At 46.0% G+C, this 15,145-nt stretch overlaps 1 protein-coding gene across 4 annotated transcripts in view; it reads left to right on the top strand.

The window, feature by feature from the left end:
- CUX2 (cut like homeobox 2) overlaps nt 1-15,145 on the top strand; it is an 854,685-nt gene that overhangs the window by 766,649 nt on the left and 72,891 nt on the right. For all 4 annotated transcript variants that reach the window (XM_078667470.1, XM_078667473.1, XM_078667472.1 and 1 more), the window contains one exon: nt 2,329-2,430. In XM_078667470.1, coding sequence (XP_078523596.1) covers nt 2,329-2,430 — 102 coding nt within the window. The remainder of the gene's footprint in view (nt 1-2,328; nt 2,431-15,145) is intronic.

The following is a 15,145-nucleotide window of genomic DNA, read 5'->3' as shown; positions in this document are numbered from 1 at the left end:
ATTTTAGGAATTGTGTAAAAATATGGAATGACCGTGGTTTTATTTTCTAAAAATTCAGTCTCTTTTTTGCTCATCCAATCATTGGCCAATGACTCCTCGATGAGATAGGCAATGGATATTCTTAAACGTTCGGTTGGATCTTCCTTTATGATGATATAATTTCTAGTGTCAGATAGGAGTCGTAGACATTCTTGTCTGTAGTCCGAAGTGTCCTGTAGAACTATTGCCCCTCCCTTGTCTGCAGGTTTTATAGTTAGAGAGCCATTCTTGGATAGTTCCTGTATTGCTTGGAGTTCCAGGTTACTGGTATTCTGGAACACTTTCGTTGCGTGAGGGTCAAGGTCTTTCACTTCCTTCATAATGGCTTTTTCAAACGCCAGGATTTCTACTGGTAAACTGCCGGGTGGTGGCACAAAAGTTGATTTCTTTTTTAGGCCAGTGTCAGATTCAGTATGGTCGTTGTTGTCTTTATCCTGAAAGAAAACTTGCAACTTCAATTTTCTCAGGAATTCTTTAATTTCACAGCAGAGTTTGAATTTATCTGTGTAGGGGGTAGGCACAAAACCAAGTCCTTTGTTAAGTACCTGTATTTGGGTGGAAGTTAGTTCCATACTTGATAGGTTAACTACCAAATCTACAGGCCGCTCGTCGTCGCCTCTGGTGGTCCCTTGCTGCGCGTGTGGCGTGTCTCTGTGACTACCGGTTGAGCCCATTGTATTTGCTGCCCGGTTTTGTTTTTTGCCCGCTGGTTTTGCTTGCCCCCTCCTAAAAAAGGAAGGTTGGGATTTCCTTGATTACTTCCCCAACTCTGGTAGGGTTGTTGTGGGTACATGGGTGGACCATAGTAAAAGGGGGTTTGAGGTGAAGGGCCAAATGGGGGACCAAACGGATGTGGACCTTTATAAGGTGGCCATTGAGGAATTTGGTTTCCACGGTAACCTCTTGCGTTGCCTCTTCCTCTTCTGGGTCTTCTGTTCATTGATTGATTATAGGAGTAAGAGGAGGGACCTGAGCTGTCTGAACCTGAGTCAGAACCATCAGTGTCTGTATTGTACCCCGGATTCCTACTGCTTACTCTATAATCATCTCTTATGTAGGGGTAGACTTTGTCGTGTGAGAATGCCTTTTGATCTTTTGCAAGTTTTGTATACTTAGTATCCTTCAGACTGATCTCAAAATCAGTCTTGTTTTTATTCAATTCGTCCAGTCTCTTCTTTAATTCACTAGGAGTCTGGAATGTTTTAAGACGTACCTCTAGAGAGTGTATTTCTTCGAGAAGTGTTTCGGAGAGGCGTGCTGCTGTCTTAACTATGAGCACTAACCAGTCTCTGGTACAGTGCCATGAAATGAGCGACCAGTCCTTTTTAAACTGTTTATCATGCTGAAAAATAAAAGGCTCATTTCTGACAATCAGTCCTCTCGGGGCGGTGCTTATTTTGAGGTACTCTGCCATCATTACCCCGTGAATTAATGTTTTAATCTGTGTTCTTTTTAATTCAGTTAATTCATCCCATGCTTGGGTCGCGTCATTGTTTTCTCTATTAGGAGCCCCTGTATGCTTCATACTTTAAGTGTGTTTAGTATCACAGTCTAATTAGAGACATAGGAGTGGCAAATGTAGGGCTGGTCCCTACATGGTCCTGAAGAAATGCTAGGGGTAGCATGAACCATGTCGACCTTTCACTGAACCAATCCCCATTATAGGTTGGTTATTAGTGATATCACCCCATTTTTAATATACCTGACTAGGAGCAAAATAAAATATATTGAGGCCCACTAATCACAGTATTTTTAAATTCACCCACACCCACTCCACCACCTTTGCACTACACATAGTCTCTCACATAAAAGTGCTCCTGCGCAGTTCGTGAGTCGTAGCACGCCCCTTTTCGTAGAGAACTGGGAGGGCCCCAATGATGAAGCATGTCACCGTGGGGCAACCCCGGTGAGTGAGGGGACACTAGAAAGAAATTTTTCTTTCTTGGTAGGTATCACTGACCACACAAGTCAGTTACCACAACATGAGCTAGGTCTATGAACCCAGAAACTTGGATTCTTGGTTGTACAGTATATCTCTGGACCTTCATGTGTATTGTATTTGAACATGTAATAGTAAATCTCGTCAGATAGTATACACATTTTTTTTGCAGCGTGGCTTGTGAGTTAGGCCATATCTGACAGCCAGTTTAATTGGTGTGTACATTTGAGGGCGAGGTACTAATGTGGAATGCCACTCTCAAAATCAAGCTTCCTAATAATAACTCGGCATCGGCTGCCGGAAGTGCCATTTGACATGAGGTTGAAATATCGTTCTGTTCCTTTTTTCAGGCAGCATAACTCCAAGAATTCGGACTCCTGAAACGGGCTCAGATGATGCAATCAAGAGTATCTTGGAGCAAGCCAAAAAGGAAATCCAGTCGCAAAAAGGAGGTGAGGAGAAGCTGTTCAGATGTTTACATTTTGATAAAAGCTTAGCAAGATGACATTTCTCATTCCTATATGTTTAAATTCAGAATGGCATTATCAAGCAAAGAAACAAACTGTTTTTAGTGGCACCCTCGTGTGATGAATGCTAAGCCTATTTGTAGGACCTCACAACCTGGATATAAAACCACACATTTGGCCCACATTTTACATCTTTGAACCACTCCTTTCTGTTGAATCTTAAAAGACAGTCTGTGCTCCTGTAGTTGACAGCTGATATGAGACATTTTCAGCTTTTGCAGGATACCATGCAGAATGTAAGAGAGAACCTAGTCTTGCTCCACAACCTCAGGTGTGGTCCGCGTAGCATGGTATGCTCATTGAGTGCCAGAGCTAGTGGTGTTGGGTACAGGAGCTGGGGAGGTGTGCAGGCACTCCGTTAAATGCCAAGAACCCTTCTTTGAAGATTGGAGCTAGAGAGCACACAGCAGGCAGGTCATGTGGTGGGATAGGTACTAATGGAATGGGACAGTTGTACCACACAGCATTGCCGCCTTGCCCCTCCTGTTCCTGCTACCGGCCTAGCAATATTCTTATAGGTGGAGGTTCTGCTGAGACTGAGGCATGCATGGGGTCGTAATCCCCTATTTGGGGAACATGATGGGTGCACAGTTAGTAGCAATACATCTCTTGTTCATTATCACAATCTCTAGCTAAATTCAATTCTTTTCCTTTCCCTGGATGGTATCCAGCACAATCAGAAAATTGCCAAAAGGGGGACTGTAGACCCTTTTGAATGAGAGCACTGAGCTGGAGAGATTTCACAACACTGTTACCTGTTGTAACTTTCGTTACAGCATCACTAGTCATGCTAAATGTTGACATACCATCAATCATAACTATGTGGTATTGTCTATGCAATAGTCAGTTTGTTGCACGGGGCATTGATAGATGCATACTTGGCTTTGCAATGGTAAATGACTTCTAGATCATGTTGTCAAAAAAGAAGTAAACACTGAGTGCTCTTTACTGTCGTCAACCACTCAAAGTAAAGCAATGCTCATATGCCACCATCGGTGAAAATCAAGCACATTTTGTAGGGATAACAGGAGAGAGAAGTTGAAGCAACCCATCAACCATATTTATAGGTATTGTATTGTGATTGACAGCAAGAAGTAACTTGTTCACTACACAAAAAAGAACAGGCAACTCAATCCAATGTGCAATAGTTCTACGCCGAAAGAGAAAGCATCTTCAGTAGAACTCTCAATATTCTAATGGTCTAATTGTTGTAAATACTTTAGTTATAGCACCACAAACCACCAAACACAAATCATGCGAAGTGCTATGCACTGCTCCATTGAAAAAGCCTGCCTGGTTCAAGGCATGTGTGACCGTAAATACACATGCTGTGCACATTCCTCCATCTAGTGTTTAGCCATGATGTGTGCAAGTTGTTTTTTAGGTCTCGCCTGTCGATGCGCATGCGCATCGAGCAAGCGAGACTATAGGGGCTCATCGACTCTTTATCTAACTTGCAAGGAATCGTGGCGATTCCTTGCAGTGCCCGTGACTTTTAAGCTCAATGCGCATGTGCATTGAGCTTAAAAGCGCGTGCACAGCCGCCCGCATTCCTCCGACACCTTTGAAGTGAAGCTTAGCTTCACTTCAAAGGCCCGGCTTCTTCACACCCACATGCCGCTCTGCCCCGCTCCGCCCCCTCCCCTGAGTCAGCACTGCAGAGAAAGCCGCCTCACGCTTTGAAGCCTGTGCATCGGCCATTATCTTTCGCCTTCCTTCTCGCTCACTTAAAATGGCTTTCCAGTCACCACGGGTGGCGGCAACACGAAGCGCAAGTCTTTTGTTGCTTCGAACGAGATATGCAAGTAGCCAGCCTGAACGCCTCACCCCGGATTCCTCTGTTTGTACACGCTTGATATATTTTATTCCTGCAGTATTTGTTAGGCTTCGGTGGGAGAAATGACACTCATTTCGCGTACACAAATGTTTTTTTGAATCTGAGCATATTTATACAGAAGCCCTTGTGTTGTATGGAAATGAGATTAAACGTGTATTACCACCTCCGAACCTTATTGTTTTTATTCTTTTCTATTTGCCTCGTACAACGCATTTTGCACCTTCAATACAAGAACTATCGCATATGGCTACACGTCTAGGCAGGAGGAGTACATGATTTCGAGAATGCCCTATTAAACTGCATTATTTTGGCGTATACCATAAAATCGGTGCAACTCCCACGGTCTGACTACCAGTTACAGTCCCCAGGGGGTTATTTCTCCATAAGACCCTAGTACTGTTCGTGGTCTTTGCAGTTGTGTCGCACGTGCATTCGGCTTCTGTGTACGACTCCGGCCTCAGTCTCTACCTGGGGGAGGGGGTGGGCTGGGCAGCTCGGTTCTCCTGCCTGTGAGCGTCGCACGCACTATGCTTGTCGCAGCTCTACACAATGCTTGTCGCAGCTCTACACATTTCACGCACCGGGCGCCACGTGTTTGAGTATATCTCACGCACCCTGAATCTCGTACAGGCATGGTACCGGTGTTCACCTCACACACTTTGTTTTTGAGAGTCACACACAACACGCTTATGTTTCCGAGTATCTCACACTATTCCTGCGTCTGTGAGCATCTTCCATGTTATTTTTTTCATTTATTTTATTTAATGCGATTTTATATAGCGCGAATATTATCCAAGGTGTCAGAGCGCTTTACAGGGGCATCACAGGCACACACCAGGCGTCTCGAGAGCGTCAGACTCGCCCATACTCGGCGTCTATCTCACACCCGTGTGTGTGAGCCTCTCGCGCTCTGAGCGGTTCACACGCACTGTACACGCTCGTATTCTCACACCAGGGTTACCCTGTGTGGTAAAATCACACACAGGGCTCGTTTGTTGGCACCTCACACCAGTTTCCCATGTTAAACGATCTTTTCCCACCTCACACTTCTGTGTTTCTATTCCTTCTCCACCTTCCCGTGTGTGAGGAGCCCCACGCATTACATACAAAATGCTTCATGTGTTTGTCTCCCACATACTTGAGTTTGTTGTGCTTGTGTTGTGAGCATCTCATGCACTGCTCTTTTGTGACCTCGTGCGGTGTACTCGCTTGGAAATGTTTCTCACAGTTTTCAAGTATCTCCCTCGGGCTCTCGTGCTGTGTTCATCGCAAACACCACACTTCTGAGTACCACCCACACACAGCCACCTCGTTCTGTATATCGAACTATGCTCATCATTGTGCATTTCCCGCTCCACATCAGGGCTTCTCGCGCGTGTACCTGTATCTCACACACGCCCGCGCATCCTAGCATCTGGCATGCTGCAAGCTTTTCATATTTGTAAGGTTCTCGCACCGTGCGTCTCCTTTTGCACCTCACTATGATACAGGCGTGAGGCGTCTCATAACTCACTCACCCTCACTCACACTCACTCACACTCAGTCACTCTCACTCACACTCAGTCACCCTCACTCACCCTCACTCACCCTCAACCCCTCACTCACCCTCACTCATCCTCACTCACCCTCAACACCTCACCCTCACCCTCACCCACCCTCAACCCCTCACCCTAACTCACAATAACCCTCCCTCACCCTCACCCTCACTCACTCTCACTCTCACTCACCCTCAACACCTCACTCACCCTCAACACCTCACTCACACTCAACTCCTCACTCACCCCCACCCTCACTCACCCTCAACACCTCACCCTCACACAGTGCAATAGGTCTCACAGGATTTTTAGTTAAAGCTTTTACAAATGTTTATTGCTTTTTTGATTTGTAATTCTTTAGCATTGGCTACAAAAAATAAAAATGCAAAAGATTTACAACAAAAAACCCATAAACAATTCTAAATGCACTAACTCTAATGCTGCGAGACCTATTGCATTTCCAATGCTTGTCTTCTTTCGAGTCCGGAGGTACTGTGACCCCTCCTCTTGGTAACAATGTGCGTGGTAATCAACTCCATTGTTGATGTGTGCTCCTGGTTGACACCATTACGGTTCTCTTTTCGGTTCACACAGTAACCTTCCCTCTGTCAATATTGTTCTTCAAACTCGTCTCCCTTACTCTCCGTCTCGGGTCAATGTTTGGTTACTTGCTCAAGCGGGGTTTGGTCGACCGCGGCCCCTCTTGGGCATCGACCTTCGGGCCTACTCTCGTCTCTCCATCAAGTCTCTCCATCAAGCCTCGAGGGTGATTGACCAGACGGTTTTCATTTGTTCTCGCGGCTATACCATGAGCTCTCTCACTGACACCTGTAGTGGAAAGGTAGGCACGTGCAGCATGGAAAGAGATCTGAGTGGCTCAATACCTGACATGACATAGTACTTCTGCTGTGAGCAGACCAGACTAGTTTCAAATAATCGCCGAGTATTTACATGTTGTTGTGTGTTAGAAAAAAATAACAATGTACAGCCTTTCCTTTCACACCAGTAAGACTGTTGTATAGTTCACTTTACACATTTCCCTCTCTTAGCAGTCATAGAAAGCTATAACACCGATTTCCATTTTAAAAAAACATCCCCAGCAATTTGCCAAAAGACATGGACGCTTTTAACAGGAATAGGACAAAATAAAAAACAAAATTTAAAGTCATCTTTATTGCTCATTCATATTTTGAGCTCCACTATGGTTATTTGGGGGGTGCTGCAGTGTCCCCCAAACACCTACTTCCAGCACCAGTGGCAGAAAGACTCCAATATTAGTGCAGTGCCTTCATCTCCTTTCAGTGTTACAGCCCCTCCTCGCCATGCCTGTGGACTAGTTATTTGTTCCAGTTTAAAACACTGTATTGGTTGGTTTGTTGATTTGCCTTCCAACTCTAGGCTGTGATTTGGAGCGTTCCATCATAGATGGCGCCTGTCACTACACCATCACCCCCACCACCCACCCCACTCATTGAAGTAGTGTCAGCCATGCAGTGTTTAATTTGAGCCGGCACCGGAACTTAACTGCCAACACCGGTGCTTGGGCAAGTCTGCCAAAAGGTGGAGCTGCGCCGACCTGCAAGGGAATCTCTAATTCTCTTTAAAAGTACAGGCGGGTTGCTGCCTGCACAGTGAAACATGAGCAGTTTTTAAACAGCTGCTTTGTATTTTACTTGAATGCACTGCCCCCAGGACAGCGCAAGTTTGAGGCTGCCCTGGGGGCAGCGCATACATTCTAATATGGCCAGTGCTTAATTTGAGCCGGTGGTTTCCAGTACTCAGCCCTGTCATTTAAATGATCGCCTACCACATGGGGGCACTGTTTCTGTAATTTAGAGATGACCACAACAACAGTTAATTATTAATTCAATGTACATTAATAATGACTATTACCTGCCACCCAAGCCATTTTTAGATCTTGGACTAGTCTGAATTGTAACACTTGTAGGAGTGTGCCTTTTAGTAGCTGTGTAGTTACTATCACTGGCACCATGGCAGGGGGAATGTGTGGTACAAGCTGCAGTGGCCTCCTGGCCAGAGCCCTGGCACTTCTTTATTTACAAATTAAGCACTGCAGCCATGGTTTCAACCTGATATGTTAGTGATGAAGGGTCTTGTTACGTCCAAGTTCTGAGATCCTGCTGAAGTCACTGATCTTCTGTTAGTTTTGTTGAGCTAATGTGTTCCCTAGCTTTGGTATTGTGTGTGACACACATGGCTTGGACCTGCCAATCCTTCCTTGTAGCATGTTTTCTCTTACAAAAGTTATAAGGAAAACTAACATTGCCAGCAAGATATATCTCATTCCAGAAAGCAAAAATACGGCCTTGCGGCCGAAACCACTCTAGCACACTAGCACTTGATGACTGCCAAATTAGCTGTAGGTGTAAAAATACTCGTGGTGCCAAATGCATTATTTCTGGATGGAGGAAGTTTCGACTAGTGGGGCAAATTTTTACCATCAGTTGTTTAAATAAAACAGAACCGGCACCTAAGCTTCAGAAAAGTATGTGTCGTTTATCACTTGCAAAAAATATTGCTGATGGTATCTACCTCCAGCAGTAATTCCAAACCATCAGAAATTATACTACTTCTGTTGCTATCCATGAGAGCAGTAATCTTGACAGAGTGGTAATTCGCTAACAGAGATATGTCTTTCTATTTTTTTTATTACTAAGGCTTAGAGAGCCCAGTGCGTGTCTGTGCAGGCAGGAGGGGTCTGTGGGCGAGATTATACATTTATGTTGTTTATCACAGTTCACAGTGCCATCTAGCGGCCCCCAGCACGAGGATCTAGTCACCTGCAAAACAAACTTTAACAACTGGTGGGATAACATACATGTTTCAGCGCAGATCATTAAGAGGCTTAACAAGAGCCTCCTTCAGGCTAAGACTGTGTGCCACTTGTGCATTCAAGCAAGTCTGCTATGTATGGGTCTATTAAAGCAGTACGGGACAGCAGAGCCCAGCACACTCTCTCTGTTAGATGGAAGCCTTTCACATGGATTTCGGACACGCCTGTGCCATTCCCACAACTCTCAAGACACAGATTATCTGGACAAAGCTCTTTAGGAGAGGTCAAGCCTCCAAACCTAGTGCTAACATCAACTCCTATGTTGAGTGTTCGAAAAGTGATCAGTTCCTTCGACTTCAAGTAGAAGAAAATGTGGTTAAGGCCAGCTGCACACATAATCAGTGTGCAAATATCAGCAGGTACGATAAAGTATTATTGATAGGAAAAAAGTATTTCATTTTTTTTTATATCTTCTCTTTTTTTATGTTCCATTACTGTGTTAAATCAACAAAAAAAGACAGTCAACAATTGTTTTTTTTTCTCCTTAATTTTTTCAGAACAGCAATTTACGTGTCTTCAATCAGAATAGACAGAGTTGTGTTATCTGCTAGTTTTTCTTTAGGCGTGTTTCTCAATGATCTTAAAAAAGACTACTCCATTTTAAAAGCGCCCTGAGACAGAGGAAAGTGCTGTCGCAAGGAAATCTTTGGTTTTGCACTTGTTATCTAGGCCTAAAGCACAGAAGTGTTTAGCATAGGCAACCAGTGCTGTGCGAGCACATTTATTTTGATTAGCAAACTGTTTATCACACCTCACTAAGCCAATATCACGCCTTGCCCGGTTGGACAAAACAGCTGTCTCATTGCTTTGCTAATTAGCCAGCTGTTTTAATTTAGAGGGAAAGCGACCCGTTTCTGAACCTTCAAAAAATCATCCACATGTCTGATCAACTGTAACAATCAAGAAATAGGTAACTACATTGAGAAATAGTTACTCTATCCAATGTTTTCCTCAACCTCGTGGTTGCAAAATAAACCTTGAGCAGTAGATGAGGAAAAGAGTGGAGTTAGTTTTATACGAGAGAAAACATCCACCCCTAGCATTACCCCTTTTTAGGTCTCGCCTAGCGATGCAGCGCTTGCACTGCACGCCTTGGCAAGATCTATTGCTGTCGACTTGGCTTTGGAAGGGGTCATGAGATGTGCACATTACCAGACAGCCGATGTGCACGCTCACGGTGTCTCTCTGAGCTTCGCCCGGACAGCCGATGTTCACGCTCTCGGTGTCTCTCTGAGCTTCGGTCCGGACAGGCCATGTGCACGCTCGCACGCTCACAGCGTCTCTCTGAGCTTCGGCCCGGTCAGGCCATGTGCACGCTCGCACACTCACGGCGTGTCAAGCTCCATCACTCTGCTGGTGCGAGGTCAAGGAGCAGTGGGGTGAATGTGGTGGAACAGTAAGCTCGGGCCACAGCGAGGGAATTAGGGAGTCCGGGAGGCACACCATCTCGGCCCCCCCCCCCCGTAGCTGCTGAGTTCAGCGATGCTACTGTTAAGGAGAAGGGGGGAGGCCGTGCCACATGACCCACCGGCATGACTCTGGGTGTGGCCAGTGTACGGGTCGCTGGTGGGGTGGCTCCCGGACTCCCTTATTCTGTGCGTTCCTGGGGAGGTAGCGGACAGCTTAAGGAGTGTAGGTCGAGGCACTTACTTCATTCCGCTGCCGCCGCTCGGTCTCCTATCTGCACGTCATTGCCCCTGGGCCGCATTACTGCCTGAATCCGGACCGCAGGACACATGGGGAGAGATCCGGGAGATCCCCAGGGTGCCCCGGTCAGCTCCGCAGGGGCCTAGATTCCTCGTTTATATGGGCACTGAGCCCCCGCCTCACAGTCACTCGTCCGCTCCAGAGGACGACTCAGCCCGTGTTGGGCGTAAGCCTCGTGCCAGTGTGCCTCCTTACTATTCCTCCAGGCGCTCCGTTCGGGAGTCCGGGACGGTCGCCTTTGGCTTCGGAGCCTCGTGCTCCTCCCCCATGGATTTTGCAAAACGGTGGATGCTTTTGGTGGTGCTGTAGGCCAGGCGGGGACAGTGCTCCGGCGAAGCACGTCCGCTCATGCCGCCAACATGGCCACGGCCCCGGCCCCTGAGGTTTCAAAATCACAAAATTTGCCGCTCCCCGCAAGTCATGTTGCAGTTCTCCACGTTCCAGTTCTCCACGTTCCAGTTCTTCATATTCCAGTGCTTCCATTTACATGCCTTACAATGGTGTGGTGAGGCATGAAGCATACCTCTTAAAGAATTCCAGTGGATAGCTTTTGGGGCCAGGTGTTTTTGCTGTGGGGAGTGATTGAATGGCTGCTGATCCTTCGGCCACCGTTAGCGGTTCTTCAAGACATTGTCTGTGTCACTGAGATTTGGTAAGTTCAAGTCTTCTACGATCGGGTGTGATCATTTGTGTGCTTCTCCAAAAGTCTTGCGAACGAAGCAAAAAACAAACAAACAAAAAAAGCGTTTTGAATGCAATAGATCTCTCATTTACGCAAGTTTGAGCTATTGTCAATGTAAATGACAATGCCTTTTATTTACGTTTTGGTTTTTAAAAAATGAATAAAAGGCATTGTCATTTACAATGCTAATAGCTCAAACTCTCGCAAATGAGAGACCTACTGCATTGCAAATGCTTGTTTAGGTCTGGCAATGAGGTAGCTTTTGTTTTCCCACCAGTCCATTTGGTAAAAACAAATTCATAAATTAAAAAAGTATATCTATATCCTTACGCAGAGGGGCGTTGGGTCAGTCCTCTTTCTCTATTGGACCGTTCAGCTGTCATTCACTTTTTGCTTCCGCCCAGCACAGCATACAGCTTGGGACAATGTGTCAGCCAACATCAGTCAGTTGCTATTTTCCATTGTGATTGGCGGCATTTTACCTCATCACATGTGTATACAGAACTGGGCTTAAGTGTCAGGGCTGGTGGGCCCGTAATTAAGTTTGCTAATGCTCTTTTCTGTGCATTCTTTATCATTTGTAAATTTTTTGTGATCCTTGTGTGTTTAAACGATGTCTTCATGTTCCAGTAATTGAAACCCAGTAGTACATTTTCATATTTTCCTGTGATGTGTATTAAAACGAATAGAGATTTCTGTATCTCTTCTGGGTACCCCGCCTCCTAGGAAGCACCAGTACTGCTCTGTTAAAATGTCTATTTTTTTTTATATTAACTTTTTTATTGCGAGCATAAACCCTCCATGTTTAGGTGGTGTAATTTTATTTTCTTAATTTTCGTTTTGTGGGGTTTCCTTGCCATTTAAATAATAAATGCATTTTACAATTGCACTAGCTTGCCTACTCCAGATGTATTCTTTGCCAATGCCTGGTTTTTCTGAATTTGAACTGTGTTGCAGTGTTGTCCGCCACGTGCTGGAAAACTTTGTAAGAGGCCGATGGTAGGCCCCCGCAAACACTCTTGAACAAGCCGCTTACCTTCCTGATTTGTAGTTTCCCAGCTTCAATGAGTGCCCCTGTAATGATGTTGATGCAAAGTGCCCAGTGACCCAACTGGTCAGGCACTAGGACCGGCCCGAGTGAGGGACGAGGGCAGGCGGAAAGGGAGGAGCTGGGGACCAAGTGGGCAGGAAAGGGCAGTATGCTGTTGGGACTTGAAGAAGAAGGATGACTAATAAAGAAGGTCCATGACCCTACCCCACTGTGTCCGACTGAGTTATTGGGGCTGGACATGACAACTGGCGACGAGGATGGGATGAAACCCCAAGCGTGTGGACAGCCACAGCAGCAACCGGCGACCGACTGGCCCGGAGCTCGCCCCACGTCTGGAGGCTCGAGCACGCTGCGAAAAACGCCCACCGAGTGCCCACCTCGGCGGCGGAATAGCGGTCATTAAAGCGCCTACCGTGTGCCCACCTCGGCGGCGGAATAGCGGTAAATAAAGCGCCTACCGAGTGCCCACCTCGGCGGCGGAATAGCGGTAAATAAAGCGCCTACCGAGTGCCCACCTCGGCGGCGGAATAGCGGTAAATAAAGCGCCTACCGAGTGCCCACCTCGGCGGCGGACACGTGTGGCCAAAGAAAACGCCTACCGAGTGCCCACCTCGGCGGCAGAAGTGAAGGAAATTGCCCTACCTTGATTGGTGACTCAAGCGGTGGACCACGGCTCCGGTGAGTGAAATCGCCGCCTAACTGGCCCCCCCCCGCCAAAGAAACGAGCAGAAACGACCGAAATCTCGCTGAAAACGAGATTCCCGGCGGCCATCTTGAAGTCAGGCAATATTGACCAATCCCCTGCGAGGGATCATCGGCGGCCATTTTGAAGTCAGGCAAAGTGCCTGAAACAGCAAATAAGCACTGACAAGCAACAAACAAGCATTGCAAGTAGCAAACAAGCATTGGCAAATACAACAGCTGTAACAAACAAGCACTGGTAAATGCAACAGAGGAAACAAAACAAACCTTGGCAAATGCAACAGAAGTAACAAATAAGCACTGACAAGCAACAAACAAGCATTGGCAAGTAACAAACAAGCATTGGCAAGTAACAAACAAGCATTGGCAAATACAACAGCTGTAACAAACAAGCATTGGTAAATGCAACAGGAGTAACAAACAAGCATTGGTAAATTCAACAGAAGAAAAGAAAAAGCATTGGCAAATGCAACAGAAATACCAAACAAGCCTTGGCAAATGCAACAGAAGTAACAAATAAGGACTGACAAGCAACAAACAAGCATTGGCAAGTAACAAACAAGCATTGGCAAATACAACAGCTGTAACAAACAAGCATTGGTAAATGCAAGAAGAAATAACAAACACACATTGGCAAATGCAACAGAGGCAACAAACAAGCACTGGCAAGTGCAAAACAAATGGTGTAAACAAACATAACAAGCACCAGATAGTGCAAATCTCGAATGCGACAAACACAAGCAAATGTAACGCTACGCGAAGAGAAGAATTAAAATAAAGGAGGTGAGAAACTACATGTAGCAGATCAAGATCTTCCTCCATCATGACGGTGGGGAAAGCAACCCAACGATCCAATCCCTACATTGAAGTGCCACCCCCAGTGACACAGACTGACACTCAGAGTTTGGGTCCCAAATGGAACCGGTGGCTGGAATCACTGGACGACTTTCTTGACGCCACCGGTGAGCGAAGAGATGGAAAATGTCTGACGTTACTGCTCCAGTTGGTGGGCCATGAGGGCCGACGTTTAATTAGAACATTTTCTGAAAAGGACACAGAGACCTATGAAAGACTACAAGAGACATTACGTGCCCATTTCGACTCAAAGGATGACGTGGATCATGAACGCATCGTTTTCAACACAGCACGGCAGGAACCAGGAGAATCATTGCCAAACTTCATCACCCGTTTGCAGAGTCTGGTACAACGCTGCCACTTCAACACATTTACAAATGAAGACGCAGTTCGACTTCGGGTAATCGAAGGCTGTTCAAGGTCTAGTACAAAGCACAAGATTCTTCGAGGGCATTTATCGCTAAAGGAAATAATCAAGAAGGCCGAAGTTGGAGAGCGGGTAAAAGCAAGAGAACTATCAAAAGAACCGCACCTATGTGCAAGACACCAAGATACCAGAAAAGAGACATCTCTAAGGTCGGTAAATAAAGCACAAGAAATAAACAAAACCAGAAACGGGGAGGATGAAGACGAATCAGAGACAAGACAACGAGAGAAACAAAGTAACATGAAGTACTCTGAGTCAACAACACAAAAGACCGAGATGATCCAGGAGTACGACAGCGTCACTTATTCAAACTCAACATGTAGTGCAAGTGATTATGAAGCAGATGAAGCTTCAAGTGAGACAGATCGCACCAATGGACCAGATGACAGCCTGCCCAACAAATGTGCAAGAAAGGCAAATTATAGAAGTCTGGACCAGTTACGCCAGCACTGGAATTCGGTACATGATCACACCCGTAACACAGAGGTCAGTGCACAAAACAAGCGGGAAGGAGAAGAAAACCGGATAAGACAGACTGACTCACTCGGACACCGGGAAGAGGAAGACAAACACATCCACGACATCCGAGACAATGAAGAAACAGAGAGGAGACCATCATCATCACACGAGAGAGGTAGAAATGACATGCCAAGAGATCAACCACAAGAGATAGATATGTGGTCATCAAACAACCCATCCAGCAAGACGACATCGAAGTCATTTCGAGAAAGGTACCCGGAGAAATATGCCAAAGAGAACTCCGACTCTAGGAGCAGCTCGTCACGGCCTACCTATTTAAAAAATCATCTATTCAAGACACACTCAAGAGAACGGTATCAAAGGACATCGTCAGAAGACTCCTCTGAGTCAGAAAGCACGTCTGTTCGATCCCTCGAGTCGACCGAGTCATGGTCCCAACGACGGCGTCAACCACCTGAACACACCTCAGAACCAAAGGACATCAGTCATGTCAAGAGTAAAGTATCTCAC

The sequence above is a fragment of the Lissotriton helveticus genome, chromosome 11 (genome assembly GCF_964261635.1).
Source record: "Lissotriton helveticus chromosome 11, aLisHel1.1, whole genome shotgun sequence".
NCBI lineage: Eukaryota > Metazoa > Chordata > Amphibia > Caudata > Salamandridae > Lissotriton > Lissotriton helveticus.
The sequence above is the reverse complement of the archived record's forward strand: the minus strand, read 5'-3'. Positions and strand labels throughout refer to the sequence as shown.